Here is a 15140-nt window from a genome sequence, read left to right as displayed (position 1 = left end):
TTGTTAGGTTGACCATATAAATATGGTTTAATCTTTGTAATTAGAAAAAGAGGAGCTTAATTGTAAGATTACATTGATAATAGAAGGTTTGACCATAATTGAGAGGATTGACTTTTCCTCTCAATATTCATATGTGTTCATAGTGTTCTTGAATGTAAATCTATGAATCTGCCATTGAAGGAAGCTTAATATGAAGATTGATCAGATATTGTGGACACACAAAAACGTTAAGTAATAAAACAAAATCATCGTCAAATCGACGTCATAAAGTGTCATATCATGAAAAACCGCGAAATCAGATATAATGTCTGATTTTTTCTCCAAAAATCAACTAATTTTTTTTTTCGTAACCACAATTATCATCCAGTTTTTTTATAACGAAAAACCGTGAAATTTAAAATTAAATACGTAAAAAGACACACTTTATGTATTTTTCCATTTTTATTAAAAACACCCCTTAATTGTTAAATAAAAAACACAAAATGACAAAATAGAGGTCAAATTTCGTCAATCAGATATTATATCTGATTTACGAAACCCAAAACAGATAAAAATAATTTTTGCTTCTCCATAATTATGAAGGTTTATTTTTAAACCTTTACCCATGAAATTTGGTTCTAAAAAAGTTAAAAAATACAACTTCAATGGCGTATCAGTTTTATTAAAAATATCAAAAAAAATACCCGGATCGCCCCGGGGGCGAGGTCAAACACGGTCAACGAGGAATGAACAGTAAATTTTTTTTAAGACTTAAGGGGGGATCGCCCCCATTGTGTACGGATCGCCCCTGGGGGCGATCCGTGTGGTCATTCCGGCAAAACCTCTAAAAAGTGGTTATTTTGTGGCAAATGGTTGTGTAAACCGGTTATTTTTATAAATTTCCCTTAAGATAATCATTGAATTTTAACAGAATATTTAATTATTATCTTAAAGAAATTATTTCATTAAATCAAAAATAAATTAGTTCATTTTTAAAATTCAATTAAATCATAATAAAAAATTGAACTAAATAAATTACACAAAAAAAAAGAACTTATAAATAGTTAATTTGATACTAATATTGCTTATTTTTATCAAAATTTCATAATATCTTTGAATTTATATTTCATTCAAAATAAAAAACATTTTTTTTTCTCAAAACCACATAAAATCGCATTATAACATTGATAGACCCAAAATATAAAAACGAAACATTAAAATAAAGATGTATCTCGCTACATTACACAAGTACCCTTCTAGTTTTTTTTTTAATATACTTATTTCAAGTCTAGCAGGAGAGGATACGGTGGTAACCCCCTCAACTTCCTCTAGAGCGTAGGAAGACTCACCCTAGCCACTTCAGCGACCCCACTCAACTCTATTTGAGAATCGCCCTCCATTCACTTTCCCATTTCCGTGTGCCCAAAAGCCCATCCGGCCCACTAGACCCTACCTCCGAGTGGGATATACAAGATTTGTTTGCTTTGCTTTTATTACCCTCCCTACAACAATCTTATCATTTTTCGAGTTTCATAGATAAAACCCTGTTTTAATAACGCTCAAGTAGGGTCCTATATTAACGTTATAAAACAAAATATGATAAAAGATCAAATATACAAAAAGAATTCATGAAAATAGCACACATTATTACAAAATACAGCAAATGGATTTGATGACTGAAAAGGTACTATTTGGGGGGAAGATAATGAACCTAACCTAACAAAATCTGTTATGGTGTGGTGGTTAGAGCAGGAGGAGACATTGGCTTCCCTCTTCCCATGGTGAACCCCCTGGTTCCATCTGGCATTCTTGGACCTTTTGGACTACTTTGTTTGGTTGATGATGTTTCCGAATACGGCGAACCGCTTGTTTGTGGTGATTGTGAAAGAACCCCACGTCCGTTATGAGTCGGCGTGCGTAACTTTGACTTCCCACGTCCTCGTCCCCATCCTTTCCTTGAACCCTCTTCCGCCTACCAACAACCATGGAAGACAAAACGAATCAGTGGTTGATAAACTAGTCATGTCTGGTAAAACCTAGATGATAAGTTATATGACAATGTAAAATGACTTAAAAGGACATGTTGAAATAGTAACCAGAAAAATATAAGAGGGGTAATCGGAACAATGAAAAAAGAAAAAATCCCTTGGCTTTTTGCTGGATTTGTCTTTAATAGTAAATGGGAATTTATTAGATTTCCGGTTGGGATGGCTACATTGCACACTACCCAAAAGATCTATGACTAGAAACTGTGAGAATATATGGAACCCTCTAAATTAGCCCATTAAGATCTATCACTAGAAACTGTTAGAATATGTGGAACCCTGTTAGATTACTTTCCAAATTAGCCATGGAGCAAAGAAAAAAAAGTTCCAACATATATTGAGAAGAAATAGTCCAAGTCCAGCCGATATGTGATTCTAACACGTTCCCTCCAACAAATGTTAGACGGGCACAAATTATCCCAGAGTGTCTAGAGGGGGCTAGACGAACACAAGTGGTCCAGAAGGGTAGACCTTGAATCTGATATCATGCAAGAATATGTGGAACCTCATTAGATTACTTTCCAGAATAGCACATGAGGAGGTTCCAACCTATATTTAAAAGAAATATTTCTAGTCTAGCCAAAGTGGGACTCCAGACACCATATGCGTTCTAGCAACAGCAAGGTTCACGTATATGCAAGCACAATGAACCTTACAAAGATGGGATTTCATAAAATTTTGCGTTTACACACTTACATTATTGTCGACAGCAACTTCAATCACATTCGTTTGAGAAGATTCTTCAGACGCGTCGTATGCTTCATCACTTTCATCGTCAAGTAACTCATCGAACTCCGACTTCCTGCTCTTCAATACAGACTTTGGCTGTACATTTGATTCATATAATTCACATACAGTTTAAAGAGTGTATCGATCTTTTAAATAACCAAATAACGTAAATTACTAGACGTTTGAATCACATACTGAACGTCGAATCAGCAACCTAACTCTCAGCCCTTTTCGCCAATTGCGTTCATCATTTAACTTATCAACCTGAAAACCAACTTCTTAAACAACATTTTAAGAAATCAGACAACTTCAGATTTTCACGATATTGTAATAGAAACGTACTGCTTTCTCAGCCATTTCTGCAGTTTCATACTCCACCAAAGCATGGAGCTTCAAAACATAAGAAAACGTGGTTAATGAAGTAATTAAGGAGCACAAGACACTACAACAAAATCGGCTTTATAGGAGTATAGGACACTTAGATACATTTGGTGTCCTATTAAACTGATATTGTTATAGTGAGACCAAATGAATCAAATTGTTGGTTAATACCTTGTTACTAAAAACATAATCTCCTCTAGAACGTGAAGAATTAGGCTCGGGGGGATGGCAAATACGAATGGCTTTGACACTAGAAGTAGGAGAAAACTCAGCGAAGTGTTTGAAAGATTGAAATTTGAGAGAAAACATGGATTCCAAAATCTACCTTTTGACCACACTAAAGATTTTCTCAAGGTTTTGATGAGAATGATCTTCCGGAAGATTCTCAGCAACAACAGTGCGAGACTGCATGACAGATCGAATATTCAAAGTTCTAAGAACTTGCAAGATAATCTAAAATTATATATACAAGCTTACTAACCTGCAATTCTTCTTTGTCTTTCTCCGTGAAGGGGTGTTTACGCCTCACTTTTTTGCCATCGTTGCTTACAACCTAGCAAGGACTTGGTTAGACCGAGGAACTAGACAGAACAAAAACTTGTTGTCCTTTAGTGCGACAATTAGACTTATGACAGGATAGGATTAAGTGGGACAAATATTCCGCTTTTTTGTCCCACCAAAAAAGGTGAAACAAAAATAAAGGAGATGAGACAAGATATGTAAATTACTAAAATACCCATGTCATATTAAAGCTTTAAAACCTTCAACAATTCGTTCATCCTCTGGCCTCACACTAGTCCAGTCCAATCCTGCCCAGTCCTGTTCGCATACTAAACTCACCCTCAAATGTGAAAAACTTACCAACTTTGTGGATGAGCAAAGAGCTTGAGCGAGCAAATGATGGTTAGTGATGCAAGATTTGACTTTCTTCATAGATGCAATAACAGATATAGGAACTGGAACAACAAGGAAGTTCATTAATTGATCACATTGATTTGCACTCATCTTATAAATTATATACATGATCATTCATTCTTTTGTGCTATTTTCTTTCATTTTGTGAGTCTCGTCTTTGTTTTGACAGCATCAAGAGGTAGGGTCTGGGAGTAGGATGTCCTCACAAAACTTTCCCTCTGGGACCACCAAAATGGAAATGTTAAAAAACGCTCAAACAAATAGTTTCAAAGATTTCTTGATCTCACCATAGCCTTCAGGGTCCTTACTAATGTGTTTCACCAGGGATTCATTCGCAAGTAGGCTCAGGCCGCTGAATTGACACTCCACCTGTTACCCATGTAAAATCTCATTGTTATTAAGTCGAACCATGGCCAAAACTCATTTTGAACACAAGCCAGGCACCAAAAACTACATTTTGAACACAAATTTGGTCACCTCATTGTAACTAATAAACTTGTTCACCCTGGCCAATCCAAAAGGAATCAAGACAAACAGCTATTTAACAACATAAAGTTGCACACCCTTATCTCTAATCAAGCATTAAAGGTGAGGTCAAACCTCATTTTGAACACAAACTCGAGTGCACTTATGGCCAGTCAAATACAAACTGAGGCTACAAACTTGTTTTAACCACAAAGTCAGATACCATTATGGCCAATCCAACACAATTTGAGGTCAAATCTTGTTTAAAACACAAACTTGGACAACCTTATGGCCAGTACAACACAAACTGAGGTTGGAAAGCTCATTTTAAACACAATATTGGACACCCATATGGCAAACCCAAAACAAACCAGGGCCAAGAACACATTTTTAACATAAACTAGGACAATCTTGCACAATAGAACACAAACTCACACCAAAAATTCATCTTTTCAACACAAAGGTAGATGATGCCGTAATGGCTAATCCAATCCAAACTGAGCCTGAACCTCATTTTGACTAGAGATACAGAGAATTTAGGGGGCAATCCAACAGAAAACAAAGCCAAACATCATTTCAAACGCAAAATCGGACACCCAATTAAGTATACATGACATCACTTATTCAAGTAACCATGTTAATAACAAGAAAAATGACCTGTTTGATGATTTTTTGCTGAAGATCCTCAGTGAGGCAATTCCTCGAACAATTGGGGATCACAACATCAGGATTGGAGAAAAACTGCACTTGCTGATCTTGATCACCGCCACCAACATAAACCCAATCAGCCGATCCACTGCCATCATTCCCACCCACACCCAGATAACTAAAGCAGGGATAAAAATAACCAGAAACCGGAATCTGGGTATGCGAACTTGGCACAAATTCGGGAGCATGTGCATTGAGTTTAAAAGAAGGAGAATTAGAAATTTCCCTTTTTTCATCCTTCTTGGATGTCTCTTTCTCTCTATTTTCCTGCAATTTTTCTTCTGGTTGTGCCTGCGCCATTTTTATTAGAGTTTTTCAATCTTTTTAAAAAGATTAGAGTGAAGAACCTATCCAATCTCTCTCCATTAAGAAAATTTGGACCGTGTGTTGTTTCTCTTGCATTCCCACATAGATTTGGTGATGGGTTTGCATTGACGCGAAAAAGATGCCATGCTTTTCTCTGGCTTTGGTAACTGTAATCTAATTTCCATTCTACATTTGGCGCTCAAAATCAAAACTTCTTTATTTTGCTTTTATTTTTTTATTTATTTTTCTATTTACAAAAATAAAAAACTACAAAATAATATTTCCATGATTATATTCAAATGACAACACTAAAAAAAACCATGTGAACCACAAGGGTAGTGTCTGATTGGTTTGAGCTTGACTTTAAAGGTCAAAAGTACCAGGAAGTCCTAGGTTCAAGTCCAAGAAGGAATAAAAATCTCCTTGTGTCCACAGATATTCAAATACGATGACTCCGGTCTATTTATAAAGCAAATGGTCTCCCTAAGATTAGTCGGATCGTATAACGAGTTAGATATCCTGGTTAATAAAAAAAATTCACGTGTTACAAAATAATATTTAAATTTAGTACATTTTAATTATAATAAAACTATTTTTGAATTTGATATTCATTTTATTGTTAATTCTTTTATGGTGTTTTCATATTAGCTTTGAAGTTTTATTCATATGTGAATACAAACCATATTCACTTGAAGAGGATATACACATGGGTATGTATGTTCGAGCAGGTTCTCATGCATCCCGTAGACTTATTTTCGCAACTAGAATTTTTACATGCTTTCACTAAACTTTGAGGAGTGCTTCGGGATATTAAAAAATATAAGAAACATCAAACAAAAAAAAGTACCTCGAAATGAACCAAAAAAAACTTTAAAAAAATCCCTTGAAACACTGGAAAATTCGGCTAAAAACACATCGAACAACTTTGCAGGCCTTTGATTCACTTTAAAGGTACAACCGCTCGACAAAAATGTTAGTTCCGACATTAAATATACAAATATATAGGGGTTTTTTTCGCCACATACATTGGCTATCATTCCCTGAAATATAGAGGTGTTTCTCACCGTAAATACTGATTATCAAAATATCGATTTCCATATCACTTGTAATATCATGTAATCCTCATTGACGTCCCGACACATGTTCTGCAAGCATCAAAACATCTCGTTCTTATAAAGATGCATCCGAGTTTTGTAAATCGCGTATACTCGTCTTAACTTTAAGCAAACCACTTAGACTCGTACCGACGATTCCAATCCCAACCTATAATATATAATATATCTTAGAACAATATATCGCTAACAGTTATGTAGCTCAATTGGCAAAGGGACCGGAAGACTTTTTCCAAATACAAGATAGGTCTCAAGTTGGATCTCGGACCCCCCCACTGCCGCACGGGGATAGCTGAAACCACTGTGTAAACCAAAAAATGGTCTCCCCCCATTGGTGTCCTTGAAGGCGGATTCCATAAATTTCTCGTGATTTCTGTAAGTTTTGACCACGTTCTAAATTTATCAAATACTCGACAAATAAGAAACTCTATAATCAAAGGGTATTTGGTCTAGTGGTATATCCAGCCTCCCTCTAGATCGAAAATTCAAACCACATCATAGGCAAGGAAGGTGCATGAGTTCATTTATCGTATGTTAATATTTTATTCTTGAAAAAAATCTGTCACAATTCTCAATATTTAAAACTTCATTACACAATTATAACAATCTGTAAGATTTTTCTGAAAAGTCTCGAAAATAATTATTCCAGCAAAACACAGTCAGAATATAGTTGTACGTCAAAAATGTTGTATTTGGATGAAAAGAGTTGGGTTCATGTGAGACCAGACTGTTGTCGTGAGACCAGACTGTTGTCGTGAGACCATTTTTTTATATACTTGAAACTTCATAACAAAACACTGTGAAGGCAAAAAGAAATTCGAACCTTCACAGCAAAAACAATATGAAAGTGTTACCATTTTTTTGCACTTGAAACTTTATAGCAAAAACACTGTGAAGTTTCAAGTGCAAAAAATGGTTTCACGGGTCTCACAAAGACAAACTGGTCTTACGTGATCCCATGTCTGGGTGAAAAATATGAATTTATATAAACTTTTACGTCAAACAATGATTAAAATGTCACGACATAATACAATAAAATAGAGTTTATAGAACGTCCAAATTGTTTAAGTGTCCTATCAAAGGGAGTTATAAAACTTAAGTTTGTAAGAACAAAAAATATAATGCATCATCTAAAAGTGTTACAATAAGTTTATATGACACTTTTGGGGGACGTCGTAACAAGTATTTTAGAAATTTTTAACAATAAAATGTCGTATTAGATATTTTATAGGACAATGTTTGAAATGAGTCATACAAACACAAGGGTCTTATAAAAAGATGGTATATAACACATTTCTCATAAGTGTCCTATAAAATAGCTAATAAAACGTTTTATTCTAAAAGTGTCCTACACAACTTGTTAGAACGCCCAAAAACGTCATATAAACTATTTTAACATTTTTAGATATGACACTTTATTTTGTGGTCTTATAAACTTAAGTTCTAAGACATTCAATAAGGACACTTCAACACTTAGGCGTCCTATAAACCAGTATTATATTTTTATTGCAGTGACAAATATAAGATCTCGTTTGGTTTATAGGATTTGGAATTGGATTTCGTTTCAGTCCTATGTTTGTTTTGAATGATTTCCTGGATTTGAAACCCTCAGATTTCATTGAAATCCCACAAATATAGGATTTTGAATTCTACAAGTGTGGTTAGCATTTCATGGGATTTATATGTGAATAATATTTTTTTTTTATTAACCTGGATATCCAACCCGCTATGCGAGCCGACTAATCTTAGGGTGACCACATGCTTTGCAGGTAACCCGGAGTCACCGCATTTGAACATCCGTGGCCACAAGGGGATTTATATTCCTCATTGATTTGAACCTGGGACATCCTGGTACTTTTGTTCTTTGGAGCCAAACTCAAACCAATCAGGCACCACCCTTGTGGTTTATGTAAATAATAATATTATGGTTAATTATAACGAGCGGAAAAAACTATAATAGGATGGAAACGTAACAAAATATATTCTAACATACTGTAAAATATTTAAACCGTTACACAGATCCTTATTGACTTCTATATCTGGTCTTTCGTAATAACATAGACATCTGTTCGATACTAAATCAGTTATTGTATTTTAAATCACAAAATTATTGACTTTTAGCTTGTTTAACCCATTTTATATTAATTAACTTTAATTTACTTTATCTTTTTTGATCATTTAATAATAAAATATTACCCAAATTGGCATCTTTCACATAAATTAATTAAAATTGTCCCCTCAAATATATAAATTAATTTTTACATCACAATTTATTTCCAAACATAAAAAATAAAAATATGAGTGAACTACAATTTTGGCCCCTATGGTTTATTAATAATAACATTTTCATACCCTACAGTTTCAAAACTACAAGATGGTCATCATGGTTTGTAAAAAACGTCCAGTTTTGGTCTCTTTCTCTGACGGCCGTTAAAAAATTACGTTAAATGTAGAGTATTTTATCCCTTTATCGTTTTTTTGTCATTTATCTAATAAGAAACCACAATGATCAGTATCATAATACTGATTTTAATTGGATAAAAGATAAAAGAAGAAAAAGTGTTTGCTCAAATTCCAATGATCATCTTGTAATTTCAAAATTATAGAACGAAGAGTGTTATTTTCAACAAACCATAGGGACCAAGTTCGTAATTTACTAAACAAAATATTTACATAAATCTTTATAAAAAATAACAACAAAAAGACAATCCTACCCACGGATACCAAAAGATTGGCCTATTAACCTGGGGTCAAATTTGTCTCAAAGATTCTTTTTTTGTCATTTTACTATTATTTAAAATAATTTATTTGCATTAAGTTGATATTCGTAAATCACATATATCAGAATTTTTTATACTTTTTATTTAATTTATTTTAGTTTTTGAAATAATTTCGTGGGAGATTCGTGAAGGAATCAAATAACTTGCAATAAATTCAAGATTCATCAAATCTTTAAACCACTTTTCTTATATTTTTCCGTGTAAGATTCTTCAGCAAGTACTGTATAGTTGTTTCAGATCAGATAGTTTTCTATTCAGATATTTTTATACCCAAAAAATAACTGAAAAACATATCCATACGTATCTTACTGTATTTATTTGACTTTCTCGACCTAGATAAGTTACAGTAACAAACAGATGAGTTGATTTAAAAACATGCGGATAACGTTTTCCGAAAACCGAATTATTTAACAGAATATATTGTCAAATGGGTACCCATTGAAATGATTTGAATGCTTATCCATTAGAAATCAAATATTCTCATGAGGGAATAAGGATGGCTCCAAATATTGGTTTGAATGGTAGTTAAAAGGTATGATTAACAAATTGGATGGTTTGGAAATTAAGGGGTATTATTGGAAATACACAAGGATGATGATATTGATGGGGCATCTTTGTGGGACTTGTCTTGCTTTGTCTGCTTTGAAAACGATGGTAATGTATGGAACCATCTTTTAAAAGATTCTGAATGATTTTTTTTTTTATTAATCTGGATATCCAATTTATTATGTGAGCCGACTAATTTTAGGGTGATCATCTGCTTTGCAGATAGTCCAGAGTTAACGCATTTGAACCTTTGTGGCCACAAGAGGATTTTTATTCCTCCTTGGATTTGAACCTGGGAACTCCTGGTACTTTTGATCTTTGGAGCCAAGCATTCTGAGCGATTTAGAGTGTAGAAGAAAAAAAATCAATGTCTTATATATCTTTATACACACACGTAAAAGCAGTGATGGATCCAGAATTTTATAGATTGGGGTTCCGTAGAAAATTCTACTGGAAAGAGTAAAGGTAATTTCTGTAAAAAAATAAATTTTAACCTGAGTACTAAAAAAGGAGCAATAGTTTCGCTCTTGTTTTATCAAGAGGGAGTTATTGTTCCTGTGACGATAATGGTTTGATTCATTGGTTAAAAGATATATATTGCGGTACAAAGTAAATATTCATTTTATTGGTTTGACGCATTATTAATACTAGAAGGGTACTCGCGCAGTGCAGCGAGATAAATCTCAATTTTAATGTTTAGTTTTTATTCTTTGTCTCTATCAATATAATACGATTTTACGTGGTTTTGAGAAAGTGATAATGTTTTTGTTTTTGAATTAAAATAACAATTTGAAGATAACATAAAAATTTGTAAGAAAATAAATTGATAATAGTATCAAATTAACTATTTAATATTTCTCTTTTTTTTGGTGTAACTTCTCTAATTTAATTTAGATTTAATAACAAAGTAATTTATTTTTGGTTTAATAATATGATTTTTCATAAAGATAATAATTAAACACTATGTTAGATATCAATGTTTATCTTAATTATATTTTAGATTTTCTATATTTAAATGAATGTTTATCTTGTATTTGATCATGTTTATCAACAGTTAGTTACACGAATTTAAAAATATAACTTTAATAAATTGTACTTCCGCAAAATTAGTTGTAATCTTAAATTTTAAGTAATATTTATCAATAATCAGTATTTCATGCATAAAAAATAACTTTTAAGAGTTTTTGTCAAATCTTTATAATATAGTATAGATTAATTTTGGTTTAATAATATAATTTTCTATAAAGATAATAACTAAACATTTTGTTAGAAATCAATGATTATCTTAATTATATTTTAGATTTTCTATATTTAAAATGGATATTTATCCTATATTTGATTATGTTTATCAGCAGTAAAGTACATAAATTTAAAAATGGTGGTTTAATAAGTTACAACCTAAGCAAAATTACTTGTAATCTTAAATTTTAAATAATATATAACAATAAACAATAATTTATGAATAAAAATAATATAGATAATATAATATAATATAAAAACATAAATCAAAAGGGAGCAAAGAGAAATGAAAAGTGGCCTTTCCAAAATGCAAAGAGGCCTCCTCATGGGATGCCTTTCCCATTCTCAAAAGCCAAATTCTTTGCTCCATACTCACTCTTGTACCCTTCTGCATGTTACTAAATCTACACACACTAAGAAGACCATAATCACACCACATTTCCATTTGTAAAATTACCAAAATACCCTGATGGAATTGTGAATAGCCACCTACAGTTACAGTCAGACAATAGATTCCAGATTTCACAAGGGGAATAATATAATATGCTTAAATATTGCATTCTTAATGATCATGTTTTCTCATCTCAAAAAAAAACAACATGAAGCCAAGAATCCAAGAAAATGTAGAGCAAAAACAAGTGAAAAAAGGAACTATTCCTGCAAAATTTTCACTCTTTTTCTGTATAGTTTTTTTTTTGTAAGTGTTTTTAATCATTTATGAGCTCTCTCCTACATTAATTAATCCCGCGATATACTATTTATCTATAAAGATATGTAAAGATTTATACATTATCTTTGGCTGAAGTGTGAACATGACCTTTCCAGCAATTGTTCTCAGATTTCTCATCTTCTCCGTCATCCATGCTGTCACCACCAGTTGTGGAGGTTCCGCCAGTGGCGGTGGTGCAGTTCAGGAGCGGCCCATCTGGAGAACCCGATTGAGTATTTATATGTTTCGAGGATTCAACAACATACTGATCTTGGGCAGGGATCCATAAACCTCCCAAACCAACACCAGATGGATCTGAGGATGTGTTGGAGGATGGAAACCTTCGTGTATGAAGCCGGTATTTCTACAAAAAAAAAAAAAGAACAAAAAAGAGCGCATTTAGTGTTTTGTAGAATGAATTAAATGCCAATGGAGATATGGGACCAAATGGTCATCGGCCCAGCAGTATCCATGGAGGTCACTAAAAGTGAGGAGGGTGTATGAATTTTGCCGTACATAAATATTTACTTCAACAAAATGGAAATATGGGAAAAGCTCGAAAGGGTATACAAATTAGAAAAACAGCTTACTTGCAAATGGCTCTTCACTTCATCATTGGTGAGGCCATCTACTCGCATAAGCTCTCGAATCTGTTTGGGGGTGGCAGCTGCAAGATGATTGGAACCAATCTTATTTAGAATTATATATGGTCAAGGATGAAGGGATGATCATCAATAATTTCTATTTTGTCATAGAAAGATCCTTAAAGATATCGAGTGAATTCAACATGGTAATACATAAATTGGAATATCTAATAGTATCATGGCATTCATTCTCATAAATTCTACATCAACTTAAAAATCTACATCCATTCCATAAAAACTGTAACATTTGACTAGGCACTCAGTTTCAAAGAACTGTTTAATGATTTGTCAAATGTCTGTAATATCCTTCAATAAGTACTCAATTTAGTACCACAATTTGTAATTATGCCTACACAATACAATTTGGTAACTGCAATATGGAAATCTTGTGGCTTTCGTGGAATATCTCAAATGGGATTTGTTGCAGTTTACTTATTAATAGTTTTATATGCTAGAAAGGTTATCATAAAGCAAGATATGATCAAATCTTTAAACAAGCAATGATCCAAGGGCTGCTTGGTTGTTTTTCCATTAAGCTCTCATAGATTAAGCTGTCTGTATGGATTAGGCTGAATTGTTGTTTTAAACAGTAGGAATGACAGAAATAACTATCTTACCCTAATTGTCTCTGCATAACTTCGAGTCTGAGTTAAAATCTAGCATTTTGACATGAAACTAATATTCATTGTTCAAGGACTAACCTTTTGAGCCTCCAAGTTGTTGCAGTGCATTGACAAAGCGCCTATGCAACTCCGTGGACCAGCATCTTCTTTGTTTCCTAGATGTTTGATGTTGTGGTGGCTGAGGCTGAAGGGCACCAATCCGTATATTTGATTGAACATCGGGTATAGAACAAGGAACCAGTTCGTTGTTAGCACCGGTTTTCGATAAGAAACCATTTCCCCTCATTGGATTCTTGATTCCAGGAGCGATAAGAGAAAGCCCAGAATCGGGAATTTCTTCCTTATCTTCATTCCTTGTTGTATCATCAACCGTAAACCCACAATATCCCTTAAACGGAATGAACTCTCTCCCAGAGTTTCCACAATATGGATCACCAATCATCCCATCTTGCTCTTCATCAGCTCTCTATATTAAACATATAAATTCATAAATGAATAGTTTCATACACATGATCAAATGAAAAACAACTCATTGTATAGCAATATGCATAACTTTTTTCTCTTTTTTTACCTTTAGAATTGCTTGCTGAATTGAATTTTGTTTTGGAATATGGTTTTGATTTGTGTCCGAATTGTTCTCATTCGTGTTCCAGAGTTGGGTAGAGCTCAACCAATTCTTCTTATCACCGCTGTCGGTTTCGACTTTTGGATAATCATCACAAGTGTTCTTAAGGGGTATAAATTCTTCAAGTACAGGTTGATTTGTTGATTTCTTGAACACCATTAATTCCTCTTTTAAAGTAACAATTGCTGAAAAGAACAAAATCATTACATTAGTGTTAATCAAGTAGCATTAAACAAATCATCGAACAGTTGGAAGACATCTTCAGAATCACAATCCAATTCGTGCAGTTCTACAAAATTCATTTAAAAATAGAATGATCCCTACCTAATCAAGTCATCAAAGTGGAGGTATACATTGTTCATCAAATACCATTAGACAAAATCAGAAAACCCATCTATGAATTTGAATAACATAGAAACCCCTAACTCCAGATGCGATTGAATTGTAAAAAAAACACATTCATCGATCAAATTGTCGAGAGAAGTAAAACCCAGCTATAAAATACTCGACTGAAAAGGGGAAAAAACAAAGGAACAAACCATCATTCATCAGAAGCATGCAGAGAGGAAGCTCGCGTTTGAATGCGTCAATTTTCCTAATCTCGGTCTCTAATCTGCTAACAAAATCATCAACTTTCAATATCTTCTCAGATACGATTCCGATCCTGGCCACTTCCCCCAAAAATTGACTAATCGTTTTAGGGATAAAAGTGGGTTTGAAATCCAAACTTAGCTCAGGAGGCGGATTCAATCTCCCCATCAAAACTTTCTCCGTTTTCCGATTGAATTTGTTGTTTATTGATCAAAATTGAAACCCAAAGACGAACAGAGGGTACTGATGATCTATATATACTTGTTCTATAGCTCTAATTCTGTGTAAACATGGAGAAAATTTGCAGGGTAAGATCGAATAAAGAACAAAAGGAATCTAAAGGGTTGTGGGTTGGATTAATTATCGAGAGATGGAGAAATGAAAACTCTGAGATTCTGTTTTTCACAAGGCCGGATTTTGACAGTGTGTAATTGTGTTTATGTGTATGCACATCTGTCACTCACTCGGCTCGTCGCGTATTTCATCTTTTCATTTTACTAATTTACAAATAGGTCCCTCAATTTCGGTCGATTTCCAGGTTTAGTCCATTGATTCATTTTTTTATGCATTATCGATCCGACTAATCTTACACTTTCGGTGGAGCATCTAGCAAACGTTTGTCGTTGGTTTTTATCGAGACAGACGAAGAGTACGTATTCGGATGTTTGTTAAGAGCGTTCATGGTTGAACTTGCAAATATCTGGAATCAGCGACTGACATAGGATTTTAGCTAAGTGGGTGCA

At 33.6% G+C, this 15140-nt stretch overlaps 2 protein-coding genes across 3 annotated transcripts; both read right to left on the bottom strand.

The window, feature by feature from the left end:
* Nucleotides 1-1588: 1588 nt before the first annotated feature.
* On the bottom strand, nucleotides 1589-5606 carry LOC112501142 (la-related protein 6C-like). 2 transcript variants are annotated; one of them, XM_025104811.1, is made up of 10 exons: nucleotides 5172-5606; nucleotides 4337-4418; nucleotides 3996-4090; nucleotides 3616-3687; nucleotides 3460-3539; nucleotides 3306-3384; nucleotides 3096-3143; nucleotides 2949-3017; nucleotides 2721-2849; nucleotides 1589-1951 (listed from the first exon to the last, which is right to left on the bottom strand). In XM_025104811.1, exons 1-10 carry the CDS (start codon nucleotides 5520-5522, stop codon nucleotides 1709-1711), a joined length of 1248 nt encoding a protein of 415 aa, XP_024960579.1. In that variant the 5' UTR covers nucleotides 5523-5606; the 3' UTR covers nucleotides 1589-1708. The 2 variants fall into 2 exon arrangements, with proteins under 2 accessions (XP_024960579.1, XP_024960580.1); XM_025104812.1 differs by lacking the exons at nucleotides 3306-3384; nucleotides 3460-3539.
* A 6144-nt stretch (nucleotides 5607-11750) lies between these two features.
* Nucleotides 11751-14810, bottom strand: LOC112501275 (transcription factor HHO5-like). The gene is made up of 5 exons (XM_025104988.1): nucleotides 14346-14810; nucleotides 13753-13991; nucleotides 13260-13647; nucleotides 12505-12581; nucleotides 11751-12278 (listed from the first exon to the last, which is right to left on the bottom strand). Exons 1-5 carry the CDS (start codon nucleotides 14563-14565, stop codon nucleotides 11988-11990), a joined length of 1215 nt encoding a protein of 404 aa, XP_024960756.1. The 5' UTR covers nucleotides 14566-14810; the 3' UTR covers nucleotides 11751-11987.
* Between the last annotated feature and the right edge of the window lie 330 nt (nucleotides 14811-15140).

Source organism: Cynara cardunculus (assembly GCF_001531365.2).
Source record: "Cynara cardunculus var. scolymus isolate 2C chromosome LG 17, CcrdV1, whole genome shotgun sequence".
Taxonomy (NCBI): Eukaryota; Viridiplantae; Streptophyta; class Magnoliopsida; order Asterales; family Asteraceae; genus Cynara; species Cynara cardunculus.
This window is presented reverse-complemented; position numbering and strand designations above follow the sequence as displayed.

Coding starts and splice junctions, on each gene's coding strand:
- LOC112501275 (XM_025104988.1), bottom strand. CDS start 14,565: ATGGGGAGATTGAATCCGCCTCCTGAGCTAAGTTTGGATTTCAAACCC. Junction 13,648..13,752: donor TTCAGCAAGCAATTCTAAAG/GTAAAAAAAGAG, acceptor TGTTTAATATAG/AGAGCTGATGAAGAGCAAGA. Junction 12,279..12,504: donor AAGTGAAGAGCCATTTGCAA/GTAAGCTGTTTT, acceptor TTTTTTTTGTAG/AAATACCGGCTTCATACACG.
- LOC112501142 (XM_025104811.1), bottom strand. CDS start 5,522: ATGGCGCAGGCACAACCAGAAGAAAAATTGCAGGAAAATAGAGAGAAA. Junction 3,385..3,459: donor ATCTTTAGTGTGGTCAAAAG/GTAGATTTTGGA, acceptor TCCTACTTCTAG/TGTCAAAGCCATTCGTATTT. Junction 2,850..2,948: donor GGTTGCTGATTCGACGTTCA/GTATGTGATTCA, acceptor TCAAATGTACAG/CCAAAGTCTGTATTGAAGAG.